General features: G+C 44.5%; 1 protein-coding gene across 5 annotated transcripts in view; it reads right to left on the reverse strand.

Moving 5' to 3' along the window:
* Positions 1–1,720: 1,720 nt before the first annotated feature.
* The window catches only part of MYH10 (myosin heavy chain 10), a 145,460-nt gene continuing 130,338 nt past the window's right edge, over positions 1,721–16,842 (reverse strand). For 3 of the 5 annotated variants that reach the window (XM_039500907.1, XM_039500906.1, XM_039500905.1), the window contains 12 exons: positions 16,392–16,544; positions 15,681–15,929; positions 14,473–14,685; positions 13,693–13,905; positions 11,932–12,093; positions 9,173–9,301; positions 7,853–7,941; positions 7,477–7,600; positions 7,149–7,357; positions 6,020–6,128; positions 4,834–5,006; positions 3,277–3,421 (listed from right to left, as the gene is read on the reverse strand). In XM_039500907.1, coding sequence (XP_039356841.1) covers positions 3,277–3,421; positions 4,834–5,006; positions 6,020–6,128; positions 7,149–7,357; positions 7,477–7,600; positions 7,853–7,941; positions 9,173–9,301; positions 11,932–12,093; positions 13,693–13,905; positions 14,473–14,685; positions 15,681–15,929; positions 16,392–16,544 — 1,968 coding nt within the window. Of the gene's footprint in view, positions 3,422–4,829; positions 5,007–6,019; positions 6,129–7,148; positions 7,358–7,476; positions 7,601–7,852; positions 7,942–9,172; positions 9,302–11,931; positions 12,094–13,692; positions 13,906–14,472; positions 14,686–15,680; positions 15,930–16,391; positions 16,545–16,842 lie in introns of those variants that run through there. The other 2 variants (XM_039500904.1, XM_039500909.1) reach the window with 2 other exon arrangements.

Genomic DNA, 16,842 nt, shown 5'->3' on the forward strand with positions numbered 1-16,842 from the left:
TGAGAACAACTAACGGATTGGGAAAAACATGCCTTAGACTGAGCTCCTTGAGTCTCTCACTATGTTCGGTTAATGGGTGATTTGATCAGTCAGTCCGTCCCTACTGTGAAGGGTTCATCAGTCTAACAGACAAGATACAAAGATCCAATGGCTGGAAGTTGAAGCTAGAGAAATTCAGACTAGATATAAGCTGCATTGTTACCATTGGAATAGTTCACCAAAGCTTGTGGTGGATTCTCCATCACTGGTGATATTTCAATCATATCTTTTAGAAAAACAAGCATCCAATCACAGCTATTGGACTTGAAGCAGGAATTGTGGGAAGTCCTATGGCCTGTGTTATGTAGGTCAGGCTAGATGATCACAATGGTCCCTTCTGGCCTTAAGAGGCATGAATCCCCTCCAGACAGAATGACCCCACTTGCTGTCCCTGGGATGGAAAGTCACAAACTCCAGCTTATGCAACAGGCAGCATGCCATGTTTGGAGTAAGGAAGACCTACAAAATCACCACTCCAGAGCTCTATCATAGCCATTATCTCCCCAGGCAACTCCAGATCTAATTCAGAGTCCATGGCTGGCTAGCAAGGTCTCCGAGCACAGGAATCAGTGCTTGGCTCAGTTTTTGGTCCACGCATCACCTTTAAATCAGCAGGCTCTTCAGTCTTTGGCATTTGCAGCGTGGAGCCAAGCGTTCTCTACATTAAGAGCAATTTTGTTCTCCACCTCTTGCCGTGCTAGTAACTTGTACTTATGAATCACTGTGTACACTAGCCAGGGCTTCAACTGCTAATGAAAATGTTATACAGGCCACATCCCATCTGGTTCCCTGCAGGAACAGGAAAGGTTCTGAATTAAAGCCATCTACCTGCACTGTGGTTAAGGAACAGGGCTTTGATACATAACAGACCAGTCCTTTCAAAGGCTAATTTGCATCTAGTGATGAGACATGGGCCAGCTACAGAAATTTGTGGGATTTTTTTTTGGGGGGGGGGGGGGGAAGGAGGGGGGAGGAGAGGAGACCCTGAGCTGTGTCTTCCCTGTATGAATTAGTATGTCGGTGGCCATTATCTTTGAAGACTTCAGTTTATCTACAAAAAGGATTTGTATAGGAACATTTATGTCCAAACGACACCAGCTGAAGTCAATAGAAGAATCCAAGGTCTATTTTGGGTAGACTAAGCAGATCAACCACACTTCCATCCAGTAGAGTAAAGGCGAACTCTTCCTTCAGAAGCTCTCCTCCAAAGCTTAGCTCACCTCCTCCCCTATAAAGTATGCAGCCAGCAGTTCAGGACTCCAGTGGGAATTGCCAATGGATATTAACATGGAGTTCTTACACTGGAAATCTGAACTTCACCATCCAGAAAGACCTCAGCTTCAGTTAAAGGCCAGAATGGAGACAAACCACCACAAGAAGTGCACGGATGGTCATTTATAGAACAGATCCAGGCGGCTGCAGAATACCATGCATCTTCCCACTTGTGTATTTCTATTAAGTCCAGTGATTAGGCATGCAATGAAAAGAACCTGCTAAAACTGGACTGGTAACCATGTGAAAAGCACAGAGCACTGGACAGGCCCTTTATACTCTATACAAATCAAAACCGACTAGCTAACAGGAAGGGAAACAGCAGCCGCCAAAGTTGTATTCTTGTTTATTAGCTCCTGAGGCCTATATAGATTTAACTTTTCTTGTAAGTAAATGGAGCAGGCATCAGTATCTATAATGAATAAATTTATTGTCTTACAAAAATCATCGTCTAGAAATATGGGTATACAAGAAAACAAGATATTTGCAGTCAGATGCCTGGTGGTCAACAGCCAGTTCAATTAAAAAATATCCAAATGCACAACAAAACCTTTGTAACAGATGTTAAAGCTTTTAACCCAAAGGAAAAATCATGTTTTCAAGCACATTGCAGAGGGATGAGATTTCATAGTTAACACTGATTCATTATCACTGAATATCAATACCACCACTTTGACTAGAGAGGTACATGATATGAAGCACAGTCAAAAATTAATACAGTAAATCATTGTTATATAGGCAAATTATATATGTAACATTGTCTTAGTACTGTAGTGTCTAAGGCACTTTCTGTAATGTCAGTTTTCAGCTATTTAAACAAAAAGCATGTAGCTACTTGGTGTAACACTGTTCAAAATAAAAACCAAAGAAAGAATTCACATCCACTGGCGTGTCAACTCTCAGGCAGGCAATATCCATCTTTTAACCTCTAAACTACAGAGACTCCAAACAAGCCAAAAACATAGTACAGTACAGATGGTCCTGCCGCTTTTGACTCAACAGTTGGTACGTGAGCCTGCTCTGTGTTACACAAGGCTGGCTTGGGTATTTCTTAAACCTGCATCTCATGGCTGGGAAACTCCCTCATGTCAAGAGGAGCAGCAGCTATTCAGCTCCATGTTCTGAAGACTAATCAGCCAGCAGTTAAGTAAATTCCCATCCTGAGCCTCTGTTCCATGTTTATTTTTTCCATGTTACTGGTGTTCATATTTTACTAGCCTTACTATGTACAGATGCCTTCGGACTGATACAGCAGGTCTGTACAGATGCGAGGTACTGTACAAATTAACGGTGATACTATTCAATTTACCTGTAGTGCACAAGCACTAATTGATGAAGCAGATGCCAAGAACACTTCAAAATGATATGGCAGGTTAAAAATGGATACTATTCATTCAACCCTAGATTTCCCTCTGAACACTTCCAAGGCCTTTTCACAGTTTACTTGCTGATTGTGTGTTGCTCACAATAATGAGGAGAAAAAGAGGAGATACGGGAGCAGTTTGGTCTTCACAGTGTGCCAACAGACGTGTTACAGCTGAGGGCCATGTGAGCACAAAAGAAATGGAAGGGTGTTATCTGTACAACAAAGCATGCATAGTAATAACAACGGGTCTGCCCCAGCCAACTACCGCTTGGGAATGAAGTTTCTGAATTGATAAAAAAGTTGTATCCTTCACATGATGCTTTATAAAATGGCTTTTCAAGGAATATCTGGAAAAGAGATGCACTGAACAGAGACAGTTTACTATATATAAAAAAGCAGTTGTACCTATATTGAAGCAGGGTACAGTATGGTGAGGCTACAGAGCCTTAAGACATAGTCGACCTGTGATAAGTAACCTTGTAGCATGCCAATATTACATAAGGCAGATTCACGGCCACAAGGCAGTTTGCTGGTCAGGTAAGTCCTTTGCATTCCACTATGTGTAAAAGGTCTCTGCATGCTAATGGTGTGACACGGCTCTACTCGGTTTGGGCGGGCTGCGTTTCATTGATGTCACTGCCTTTGCTTTCCACATCGTCATCAGAAAGTTCCAGAGAAGCACCTTCAATATGCAGCTGGCGTCTACCAGATCGACTTGAAGGGAAGGTGATCGGGCCACCCCTCCTAGAAAAAAACACCAAATGATTGCTGAATGCAGGCCTGTCCTCACTGTCTAGCCTGTGGGGTGAACGGGTCACCTGGAAAGCCACCAAGAGGAATAGGGTGGAACCCAGAAGTCCTACCAAGTCATCCATTCTTCTAGTCACTAAATGCCTGGGCATCCTACACTAAGGAGGGTCCTGAAACCTTCACTGGGGCAGTCCCTCTAAAGACACTTTGTAACAAAGGTGTTTATTTCAATGCAGACCACCTTCCCAAATGTCATGTAAGTCAGAAGCAGGGCAAGGAATGGAGTTTAGTACATTTGTGGACATTTAATGGCCCCAGATGCAGGAACATCTAACAGCAGCAGGAAATGGGCTCAGAGCTACAGCACATTAATAGTGAGAAACAGACTACTAGCTGATATTTGACTTGTGGAGAACAAATGCCGTACAGCCCTGCTGCCTGACTGGAGCCAGATGGGATCCAAAATGTCAGGCTTGGGTCAGGTCAAAAAAAGGTTGACTCTCCTCCCCTGCCCACAGGGTCGGCGCCGTGAGGCTGTACACCTCACCCTAGCCGGCTATCACTACCTCATGGCACTGCCGCACAGGCACAGCCCAGCAGAGGATGGTGGGTGATAGGGCATGCAGCCACCAAAGGATGCAGCGAGGCCGACCCCATGGGCAGGAGGGGGGCAGCGCTGATTCGGGCGGGGGGGGGGGAGGGGGAAGAGAAAAGGGGAAGGTTTAAAAATGAGGCCCGAGCAGATCTCCAAGACGCTATACGTTATAACGAGATCTGAGCTCCATGCACTCCAGCATGACAAGCAACTCCTTTCGTCTGCACTGCGGCACTGCCACAGTCTTACAGCTGGCCAGTTCAGCTGCTCTTTGCCTCTCCCATGCTCTGCTCTGTGCCTACCTCGCTCAGTTCCCCTCCCCCTGTACTTCAGACCACATGTCTTTCTTGGTGTGCCAGAGAACCATTCCCAGAGAGGGCACTGAGCTGGATTCCAGCCAGGACAAGGCAGAAATAAATGGTTGTCTGTCACTTACATCAACAAGGAACTGAGCCCCGTCCCTGACCCTTACAGCATTTCCACAGAGGTTGGAATCAATCATACTGACTAAAACCAACCCACCTGTCAGAGCCAGAGCCCAGAAGGTTTGGAGCTGACCGAGTACAAGGATCTTCATGAGGATTTACTGATGTTTCCCAGCGTAGACCCTGGTACTCTAGATTCCAGTTTGAAGTTCCTGTAACATTACTGGCTCTTCTAACAGACCCTGGCATCACGGAAGCCTCCCACGTGAGAGCAAATTCCTGTAGCTACTTGAAAGCTTCACTGGGGTTTGTGAAGACCTAGGGGAGATGCTACCTGTGCTCAGAGCTCCTTCCAGGGCCCAGGCCCGCAGATCGGCTCTGCTTACCTCAGCCTGTTTTTCAGAGTGCTGACTTCTCGGCTAAGGCCCTCGTTGGCCTCCGTGGCATCGTCTAATTCACGCTGAAGTTTACGACGGGAGGCATTCACACGTGTCGCTTCCTCTTCAGCTTCCTCCAGCTGGCGTTTGAGCTGCTTCATCCTGGCATTAGCCTTCTCCATCTAGGGGAGAGAGCCAGGCTGTCAGCACAAAGCTCGACTAAGCAGAGAGCTGAGCAGCTGCAGCTGAGTGAAGTTTTGGGGTAAGGCAGAAAGGAAAGAGCTGAATTCTTGTCTTTCACGTTCAGCCTCGCTGGGGATTTTGATCGGGACGGGACAGAACGGGTTCACGGGTCAAAGTGGGACTGTCCTAGCCAGATGTCTCCTGAGTGACTGAAGCTCCTCAAATGCATCTTGTGGAGCCCAGAGCTTAAGTGACCAGACTATCATGCTATGCAAATCTCCAACTGAAGAGCTGCAATTCATTCTTGCAGAGACACCAGCTGTGTCCTACCTAGCAATGGGGTCTGCAGGATGTAAAGGAGAGGCATGGAGCCCGCAGGGGGAGATCATCCACACCTGCCAGGTGCACAGTTCCCTCCGCCTCCAGTCCTGGCAGACCCACAGTGCTGTACTGATTGCAGTGTGGGAGCCTAATGGGGTTGCTGATGCCCAGCCCCCCAGCTCAAGCAGGTGGGAGCACCAGGCTACATCATGGCGCCCATGCACAGAGGCTCCACCTGCCAGCAGCTTGCCTGTAGCTGCTGCTGGTGAGGTGTTTGGATGGGAGTTAGGGCCACTGTGAAGGCCCCTCTCAGGTGGCTGGGGAGACCACAGAAAACACTGCCTCGAGGGATGGAGGAAGGAGAAAGAAGGCCCGCGAGTTCCCAGCAGAAGCAGACACAGCATAAAAGCTGTGCAGCTGGAGACAGGAAGCGCGGAACTACCCAGCAGCTCCACCTGGATTTGCAGAGGGCCGCTGTGAGAACTTCGACCTTGGGCTATATTCTCATTGTTATCAGCAAACATTTGAACAGGGTTTGTTTTATGTCTGGTGTGGGGCTTTTGCAGCAGGAGTTTCCGGGGAGTATTCTATCCTCCAGGCTGATTGTGGGGCAGCAGATGTATCTGAGGCTCTTCCCAGAGCACCTCTGCAGGAGTCTGGGTTTAGAGCATGGCTGTGCACCTTTGCTTACCTGTTCTTTGTACTGGTCTGCATGCCGACGCTCATCTTCCACCTGCATGAAGACTTCTTTCAGTTTCTTCTCTGTACGACGTACCAGCTTGTTAGCAGCTGCTCTTTCCCTAAGAAAACAGAGCGTTAACCCCAGGATCAATCAGCCTGGGAATTTTACACATTGGTTCACCTGTAGCAGTGTTCTCTTTCCAGAGCACAACTGTAACACACGTGGAGTTCGGTGCTAGCATGTCCAGATCTGAGTCACACTCTGGAGCACAAATGGGTTTGATTTCTAAGTACCTTTCTAAAATGCTCTCTTGTAATTGTGTTGGTTGTAACTGAAGGATCTAATCTGTCAGCACGGGAGCAGAGTGGGCTTGGCTGTCCCATACCAGGGGTGCTTGTTCACTGTGGTGGGGCTCAGTTGTGGTGCTTTAACAAGGGCATTTGCTAACCATCTGTAGAAGAGAGATGGTTTATGGTCCTCCCCTACACCTAAAGTACAACAGTGGATGGAGGGAAATGGACTGAAGATTTAGAGAGGATGGTCTTATCACAGGGAGAAATTATGGTCCTAAAAGAGAAGGCTGATTTTTTCCCTAGAGCCAGGCTGCCTTGTCCTTGGACAGGACATTAAAAGCCATCCTTACCTCACAAAAATAATCATACCACCAAAAATAGTGAGATGTTAATGGACTGCCCATTGCACACACTTCCTAATCCAGGTTGATAGAGGGTTGTGGGGTTGGGTGCTATCAAACTGCCAAGGTCTGTGTCACTGGCTGTGCAAGATACTTATACCGCTGCACTACAATGTGGGATCCACTGTATTACCGCAAACAGCATCATAAGGAGGCCCCACACCCAGCTAGTCTGGGGAAAAACCAGTTCAACAGTTTCCTCTGTACAGTGAATTGACCTTGAAACCCAGATAAGGTGAACACAATGTAAAGCCTCAATCTTTTTATGCTGTTCAGTCCAAGAGTGTCCCTTCAGCAACTGAGTTCTAGCTAAGAAAATCCAGTTGCTGGGGCTGAGATGGGAACATTTAGTACCTATGAGAAGTCCTGCTAGGGCCATGGAAGTTGCAAGTAAATCCAGGCAACACTGGTTATTTGAAACACCAAACAACCATCTCTTCTTACTTTGCTTCCTGCTCAAGCTGTTCCTCTAGCTGCCCAATCTTAGCTTCCAGAGCGGAAATGGTTGTCTTGAATTTGGACTTCACAGATCCCTCCAGCTCCTGCAGCTTGGCTTTCAGTTCTTTGTTCTGTCTCTCCAGCTGCTGGCGTGCGTTTTCACTCTTCTGGGCAGCACTCCGTTCTCCTGCCAGCTCAGAGTTGAGCGTATCAACCTTTGGGATGGCAAGAAGAGCCAGTCATCTGGCAACATTCAAAGCCTTCATTCATCTCTTATATGTACACTTAAGGGAGATAAAAGTGCCCAAAGCAGCATGTGCCAAAGGTACTTCACCTGCAGTGTGGTCTTCCTAAACCGGTCATTGAGGAGTTCCATATTGCTCTGTTCCTCTTCCAGTTCTTCCTCCAGCTGTGCAATACGGGCTTCCAGACGGCGCTTCTCATCCAGCAAAGCTGATCTGGAGGGTGAAAGAAAGCGTATGGGACGTTACATGGTCCAACCAGGTAATGCAGTAATTACCTCCACTTGCTTTTAATAAGTCAGCAAACTCTCTCCCGATGCTGCAGTGCCTATGCTAGTCATTCCCTTCAATCAGGAAAACAGTGAACCAAGAGGTCAGTGTGGGGCATGCAAGTGCATTAGAAGAAGACACAGTCATTGCTGCTTATAAACAGCCTTGGACAGGATGACAGTCCGTTTGATGACTCACTTTCCAGAAGCACTGTTTGCAATCTCATCAGCCAGCTCATCCCTCTCTTGCTCAGCATGGCGACGAGCTCTTTCTGAGGCAGCAAGATCCTGCAAGGGGTGACGAGAAGATTCATTTGCTTATTTAATACGCAGACTAAAATAGCACTGGTGATTTCAGAGCTCTGCAAACATTAATTCAGCTCCCCAATACCACTAGGAGACAGTGAAGTGCTAGTATGTGACTTGCACATAGTCACACAGTCAGTCAGCAAAAGAGCCAGGAACAGAACGCAGGAAGCCAGGATCCCTCCCTTGTTCCAACCACTAGCTCACACTCCCAGTCTGTCGCTAATGGCTTCTTCACGACTGCAGTGGATTTACTTCCCTTAATCCTAAATGGAAAATACTGTAGTATTTTAGATTGATCTTTAATTATGTCAATTACTTTCCATCTCTCTTGTTAATACATCGATATCTTGAATCAATTTTATTATTCATACTGCATTACTGGTTTCTCTTCATGGAAAAAGTCTTAAGTTTTGAAGCTCATGAAAAATAAACACCCCCTAAACAGTCATGTACAAAGCTACAGAAGAGTCTTTGTTTGCCAGACATTACAATAAGCATACGCAATCATGGCAAAACTAAAACTAAAAGGCACATGCTTCTCAGGTTCTCTCTGTAGCCCACAACATGGGGCTTGGCTACACTCGAAACTCCAAAGCACTCCCGCGGCACCAGCACTGGGAGAGAGCTCTCCCAGCGCTGCAGGTACTCCACCTCCCCGAGGGGATTTAGCTTACAGCGTGGGGGCACTGTTTACACTGACGCTTTACCGCGCTGTAACTTGCTGTGCTCAGGGGGGTGTTTTTTCACACCCCTGAGCGAGAAAGTTGCAGTGCTGTAAAGCACCAGTGTAGCCAAAGCCTTAGTAGTTACACAACCAGTGTCAGGAAAACTTCAAATATATTCTACAATGCTGCATTAGTATATTTTCTGTAACCATGTTATGAGGCATTAAAAGATTCCTGTGCATTTACTGAACTAATTCTCTATTAGTAATACTGAGGTTCTGCATTTCAAGCACCTGCCATCAGAGAAACGTCTGAGCACTTTGAAATCAATACAGCCTCATGTCCCCTCACGGGGTAGGAAAGTCTCTTTGTTATACATGTGGGGAAACAGAGCATGGAAAGATTAAATGACAGCCAAGATCACACAGGCTGCTCATAACAGCGCTGAAAGAGAACCCAGATCTCCTGGTTCCCAGTCCAGTGTTCTAATCACCAGACAGGTGTACAGAACATACACGCCGCTCACAAAGGCAACTAAATCATACCTCTTGGAGCTGGAGTATTTCTGCTTCAAGGCCTTTCAACTTCTTTTCGTTCTCCTTGGACTGAGCAAAGATCTCATCTCTGGATGCACGGGCCTCTTCCAGCTCCCGCTGATAGTCTTTCATCTGAGCCTGGAATTTAACAGATGATGGTTTTTTCTTCTCTTAGGGTAGGTCCATAATTACCGCGCGGGTCGACGCGGTGAGTTCGAACTCCCCACGCGCTCCGGTCGACTCCGGAACTCCACCACCGCGAACGGCGGTGGCGGAGTCGACCTTGGAGCCGCGGAGTTCGACCCCACCGCATCTGGACGGGTAAGTCAGTTGAACTAAGGTAGTTCGACTTCAGCTAAGCTATTCGCGTAGCTGAAGTCGCGTACCTTAGTTCGACCCCCCCCCCGTAGTGTAGACCAGACCTTAGAGGACAAGTGCAGGAATTTGCTTTAATCTCTTTGGGAGTTCAGCATTTAGTAAATGAGTACACACACACAGAAAGGACAGTTACCTGTTCTGTAACTGGTGTTCTTTGAGATGGGGGCCTAGTCCTACTTACTGTCTGAGATCACTATTCATTGTAACCCCAACACACACATTTTTGGTCTCATACTCCGCCACTGGATTCTATCCAACTTCCCATGTTTATTTTTAATAAAGAGATAGGGCTACAGAAAAAAAACCTGCTTAAACTTGAATGATAAAAATTGGCAGGAATTTTATTGAGATCTCATGCTTTCAAATGGCTTGGGGGGAAAAAAGGTTTGATTTACCTAAATTGACGGAAAAATGTTGTAATAAACATTTTCTATTACAATGTTCTCAAGTCTGTAGATGCACAAAAAGATCCATTAGTCTGAATGTGTGACATTAAGTACACACTTTAAAACTATATTTTGCTAAATTTAATGTTCTGAACATTACAGCTACTGATCAGATTTTCCACAAACTTGGCTTGACTGTGGATATCGTTAGACCCCAAAAATCAACTCAAAACTTCAATTTCCTTTAAGAAAAATGGCACTAAGTTGTTTTAAAGTGATGAACGCACGCCAAAATCTGCAAGCCAGGGGACCACTTAGTTTATACATACCTAAAAGAATACACAGCAGTATATGTTAGGGTATGGAACCGCACATTTGGCTTGCCCTACTAAAAACTAGCCCAACTTTGATGCCGTCATGTACCTGGTTTTTGGTATGCTATAAAGAGATGTCAAACTTTACACAGTTGTGGGGTTCTGAAATTAGGAATCTAATCCTTAAACACTCAGGTAAGAAAAGTTGTGTCTCACTGCAAAACCTAAGGTTGCACTTCATGCTTCCTCTGTATACTGGAGCCATGCACAAAATGCTCAGAGATTAGGAGTCAATAGCTATATTAAAGAATATTAAGGTTGCGAATCACTCAGAATTACCAGAATTGAGGTTGCCCACCCAGTCTCAGTTCCCTTCCCAGCTCTTCATCTGATCCGTCTTCCCCACAGCCTCCAAGCACCCCTACACCCACATTCCCTGCCCTGACTAGCTCCCTGTTCTAGTCTTTGTCCAGTGTGTTTCCTCACCAACCCAGCTCTCTGCCCAGCCAGTCCCAGGTCTCCCCCTCCGTTCCCACACCCTGGCTCTTTGTCAGAGCCATTTCCCCTTCCCCCTCCAACCACTGGACCCCAGTCCCCACCCCCACAGCTCCCAGTATCTTCTCCTCCCACCCAGTCTGACAATTGTCCCCTCTGCATTTGGTTCAGGCAGTTTCTTCCTCTACACTGCCTGGGTGCAGCAGTGGGGCACCGAGAGCACAGGAGAGACAGGCTACTTGCTCTCAGTTCTGGTGCCTAGACCCGGACCCAGACCCAGACCCAAGCAGCCGGGAACTGCAATTGCAGAGGAACTCCTGTTTAGGTCCCTACTGCCCAAGACTGGAGCATGTTCAGTGTGGACAGAATCTTCAGGAAATTTAAGCTGCAGTGCTCCAGCTAGTCTCGACTGAGAATGCGAGACCTGTGATGTTTCAAAGGTTTACCACTTGGCCAAATTTAGGCAGATTTTCACAGGGATGGGAAAGGCACATCCCTGACAAAAAGTCATTTCTACCCTCCCTCCTCCAAATTTCAAACCTTGTTCCAAAGCATGAGGGCACTAGAGCTTCTCAAAGAAAAGGTCACCAGAATTATTACTATTTAAAAAACAAACAAAAAAACCCCACCATGGGCAAAGCTATGCATCTTCTCCTAGTCTCATTTTTGGAAATGCCTGAACAGTTTCAGCCAAAACTTTCCAAAAATGGTTCAGCTTGAGACAGACACCCAGCTTGGAAAATTTCAGGCCAAATAGTTTGACAAAGCGATAAGCAACTCAAAACAGGGCAGTATAATGAGAAGTGCTGGGCAACCTTAATAGGCAGTGTTACCAGCCCCACCTAGCACATTTCAACACACATTCTCAAGTCACTGCTTAGCTATTAATCAGTTATTTTGACCTGGTTGTTTTAGGAGGTCCTTGGGTGGGGGTGGGGAGAAGAGATATTTAACTGAGTCCTTTACACAAAATACTGAAATAAGGCAATTTTAACCATCTCATTGACAAACACACTGATGAACTGAAATTACAGACACTGTTGGAATATGCTGCAGGAAGCAGCCATCCAGGGGAAAGAATGAAGCTTGAGAATAGGGAGCTGTTCTCACCCTCAGACTGCAAGGAAACTTGACCAAAAGCAGCACTCTAAAGCAAGAGACACTCCAAATTCATTCATGGATTGGCTTCACACACCTGCAGTTTGCGCAGCTGTTTGATTGCTTCATCTCGAGCCTTATTTGCAGCTTCTATCTGAGCTTCAAGGTCTTTGAGATCCATCTCCATTTTTTTCTTGGAAGCCACAGCAAGAGCCTTCTGTTTGCGCTCATCCTCCAATTCCGTTTCAAGCTCCCGCACCTGTGAAGTGACAGTTTGAGAGGCTCTGTTACCGAAATGGATGAAATGGGAAAACCCAAGGAGATCTCAGAATGAATCTAAAAGGATAAGAACCAAGGAAGGCCTTGATAACACATGAGTGACACAAGAAAAGCTCAGCTCTTGATCATTATCCAGTTGACAGTACTACAAAAGGTAAGTTTGAGGGAGAAAACCCATACACAACTTATGGAAATCTTGACAGCTTGTGATCATCTCTGCAGAAGTTTTTGCAACGAGAAGCAAAGCAAGATCTCAAAGCAAACGTGACCTCCAGGGAATTTCTGAAGTACTTCTGAAAATTCATATGCTAAACATCCTATGGACTAAAAACAGTTCTACCCATTCAACTGCTTCATGATCAACGTTCTGATCAGTGTTTGTCTACCTTCTTTGTTCCAGTGCAGAAACTAATATTTCAGCTTATTAAACTGCTCTTACACAAAACAATAGAATAACCTGAACATTTTTAATACAGAATTATAATTAAATGGTTACTTCAGGCACATCTATGTCACCAGCACATACAGTAAGACATTGTATTCCAACCATAATTATTCAGAGCAAAAATGAAGAGCAATTTAAGTAGTATCAAATATATGAGCAACCAGCCAATAGTAAGCCAAAACAGATTAACAAGTTATGCAAGAATGTTAAAATTGAGCCAGAAAACTTGGTTGTTACACAGAGGATAGTGAAAGGAAACACACAAAACTGACTTTGTTGTATACTGAATCGAATTTACTATTTTGTATTAGAATGTCAAGAGCTCTTTTCTACTGGTGATGCAGCAATTTGCACGCTTACAGCAGAATGAGGTAGGGAGCCTAAAAAAAAAATTTACCTTCTCTGTCCATTGTTTATAACATTCCCATAGAAGCTGGCATCGGGCCAGTGTTTCCAACTCTCACAATTTTATGAAGAGTTTGGGGATATTTGATGCTTTTCTTTAAGATCCAGTTCCTTGAGTCATGTGATTATGGGACTGCTTTAATTTTAAAGAAAAAAAAGCAAGTTTCTAGCCCTCACTGTTCTGGAGAAAAGCTTGAGAATGAAATCAAAAGCCTGTTACATTAGAAGACAAATATGAACCTAAAAACTTCTTTAAAAATCTCATTATTTTTAAGCCATCTCAATGTTTTGGAGCCTGATATAATAGTTCAATGCTAGGGGTTGGCAATCCTGTGATCCCTTTTCCAATTTTCATTAAGGGAATAGTTTGTTTTAGTAAGATCACACCAAAACCTGCATTTTTGTAAGTGACTTGTTAGTAGTTTTGGATTTATAAAGACATTTCCAGTCATTTCCATTTTAAAAGGTAGATAAAATGGAGAGAACAGCCAAGTAGAAAGTGTCCCCTTAAGAAATTCAAATCAAACATGCTACATTACATGTAATGGAGGTTTTGTGCTAATCTGTCATGCAGAATGTGTAAAGATTAGTGCTTAAGAGCGCCGTAGGGCAGGAACGTCACACAAACTTTGAGGGACATCCCAACTTTTAGGTAATAAGAAATCAATTAACCATGTTCTTAGTTTGTTTGCTACAGTTGCTCTCAAAAGCATGTTTAGTAGGGGATACCTGTTTAACCAGCATCCGCTTCTTCTCTTCATTCTGTTCATCTCTGGCCTGTAGGTCTCGCTCAAACTGGGCCTTCATAGCTTGCATGTTCACTTCCAGGCGAAGCTTGGCATCTTCTGTGGCCTGAAGCTCATCTTCCAGTTCTTCTAGCTGGGTCCTCATCTCTTCAACCTGCTGCTCTAAGGTTCGCTTGGACTTTTCCAGTTCATGGACCTAAAACACAAGCATGAAGCAGACACCATCTCTTTATTATTCTGACAATAGTAATAGTATGACTGCAAAATAGAGGATTATATGAGATCAATAAGATATTGAGTCCTTTGTTAGCACTCATTTAACTCTGGCTGTCCTACATTAAACCAGAATAAAGTAAGAAACTCATTCCTAAATCTGTATTAAGAACAACCCAGACCAGCAGATGAAGATTTAACTGTCTGATAAACAGAAGGAAACTAGCAGCTGCATAGTCAGCGATTCAGAGTATCCCAAAGAAAACAGAGCTAGTAAGGTAACAAGTTTTTAATCTAGCATAAGGATAACAGTCAGTCATCTGATCTGTCTCTCCTACTTACCACGTCTGTGAACGTTGCAGAAATGCCTGGCATTGGTGAATACCAATTAGCTTCCAGAGTATTAAATTCTTTAGGTATTTTAAGGTACGGCTCTTAAATATCAGACTTGCAAGTTTTATTATCTAGTATTAGTTTCTTTGTACAAATGGGCTTTACTATTTTATCCCCTTCACGCAATGCAGCACACAAGAGGTGGAAAAATACTTACGTTTTTGCCCACATCATCTTTGGAGCTCATTAAGTCCTCCATGTCTGCACGCAACTGCTTATTCTGCCTCTCAAATTCTTCTTTAGCCTCCAGGGCTTCTTCCAAAGCTCGCGCCAGAGACAGTGCCTTGGTCTCCTTCTCTCTAGCTTCTGCCTCTGCCCGGTCCCGCTCCTCTGCATAGCGAGCAGAAATGTTCTTTTCTTCCGCCAGCATCTGAAACCGTCAATACAAGTTTCAAATATAAATCTATAAGAAAATTGGTCAGAAGGACACTCACTGAAGTTTCAATTAACAGGTTAATGCTCTCAGGTTACCTGGCACCTTATTATTCTGTCTACAATGTCAACTCTTGGTCAAGGGGCTTTGGCATGAGATAGTCCCTATTTTATCACTCAGAACATAGCAGTCTGAAAATAAAGGGAGCTTCTATCCATGCTCTAGGGACTGGCTCAGCGCCTCAGTTTTATATTCCTCCTTCAGTCTTCATGACTTTAACTGTCTTGGGGGATTCTGATGGATTTTTTGAGAAAGGACAAGTTAAACTCTAGCATGGCTATAAGCTCCTACTTAAGAGACATTTCACTTTTTCACAGACCTATCTGACCAGAATGGAAAGCACCAAGATAGGTGCTTAGCTCACTGAAGCTATTACAAAAGCTGTCCCCTGTGAAAAGCTGACATTGCAATAGCCAACTGAGTCCATACAAAATATTGTGTTTCTATTTAGAGGTCTCCCTTAAAAAGTCTTGGAGTAGTTAACACATGACTAAGGCTTTACACACTACTATTTCTTTGCCCTGGTCTACACAGAATTAGGTCGACGCAAGACAGCTTACGTCAACTTAAGTGTCTACACTTAAAATTTAATTCCCACCAACAAAACTCGCCCACTATACTGACTTAACTCCACCTACACGAGAGGCAAAGTGCCAAGGTTGATGTAGTTAGGTCGACACAGAGTCAGTGTAGACGCTGCATTGCTGGCTTTCAGAAGCCGTCCCACAATGCCCCACACTAACAGTTCAATCCATACAAGCGCTCTTGGGGAGGACGCTCACTACCAAAACAAGGAGTAAAGTGTAGACACACACAAGTGATGTAATAACTGCGGTGACTGTATACTGATGCAACTTAGTTCAACATAATTCTGTAAAGCAGACGTGGCCTTAATGTTGAAGGCAGAAGTGAGAGGACTGGGGTTAGAGTACCTGATCAAACTTCTTCTGTTTTTTCTCCAAGTTGGAGACAATTTGGCGCTGATGATCCAGGTCCACTATCAAGTCATCCAGCTCCTGCTGCAGGCGATTCTTGGTCTTTTCCAGTTTATCATAAGCCATTGCCTTCTCCTCTAGACGTTGGCTCAGAGCCTCCATATCCTTCAGCAATTTCTTCTTATTTTCCTCCAAACCTTCAATAGTTCCCATATCGTCATCTACCTTCTTCTTGGCATCAGCCAGCTAAAGTTTTACAGAATACAATAAAGTGGTTTCTTAGAACTTCTTAATGTTCACAGCTATTAACAGGATAGAATAAAAATGCAGTTACACCTCCACAATGCAAAGAGAGTAATGTATATTACACACTGGGGGAAACCCACAAGAACAAAAACAGCTATTTCTGATTAAGCAAGGTACAAACAAAATGATGATTCAACAATGTATTAAAAAGGTATGAAGCCTTATATGCTATGACAGTTAATTCTGCCCAAACTCACTCAGGTACTGAAAATCTTACTGTTATTACAAAATGTTTACACTTCAGTGGAGAAAGATCAGTGAAAAATTATTTGACAACTCAGCCTAATTTTTGTCCCAACTGAGAATGAACTATTGCCTGGCAGAAGTTGTAATACATTTCACAGTCATCACACTGAATTTGTGGGCCACACTAATATCCTACCGCTTCCAATAGCGTCATACCTGCGATTGCAGGGCGAGCATCTGTTTCTCCAAATTCTTCCTGGCCTCCTCCTCCTCTTCCTGCTGCTCCTGAAGGTTGTTCTTCTCTTCCTCCAGCTGCCTAATCCTACTGCTCAAGTTCAATTTCTGGCGGGTTTCCTCCTGAAGAAGCTCCTGTTGGCATGAAAATAATTAATCTTGATCTTCACCCTTTGCTGATAGTATTTAAATCTGGCCTTAAGCTGAGCTGCCCTCCAATACTGTTTTTAACAAGTCCTTTGTTTTGGATGGGGGAGGGGTAGTAAGGGGGGGGATGCTTGAAAGAAAATAGTATTTTAAGTCAGCTTTATTTTTCTGAATACTGTTTGATCTGAAGAGATTCAATACCCCTCTAATTTGCTAATATCAGGTCCATCACTCACAGCTCCAAGAAGTTTAATTAAAATCTAGTTTCATGGCCAAAAGGTCATCT

This window comes from Mauremys reevesii, linkage group 15 (assembly GCF_016161935.1).
Source record: "Mauremys reevesii isolate NIE-2019 linkage group 15, ASM1616193v1, whole genome shotgun sequence".
Lineage (NCBI taxonomy): Eukaryota > Metazoa > Chordata > Testudines > Geoemydidae > Mauremys > Mauremys reevesii.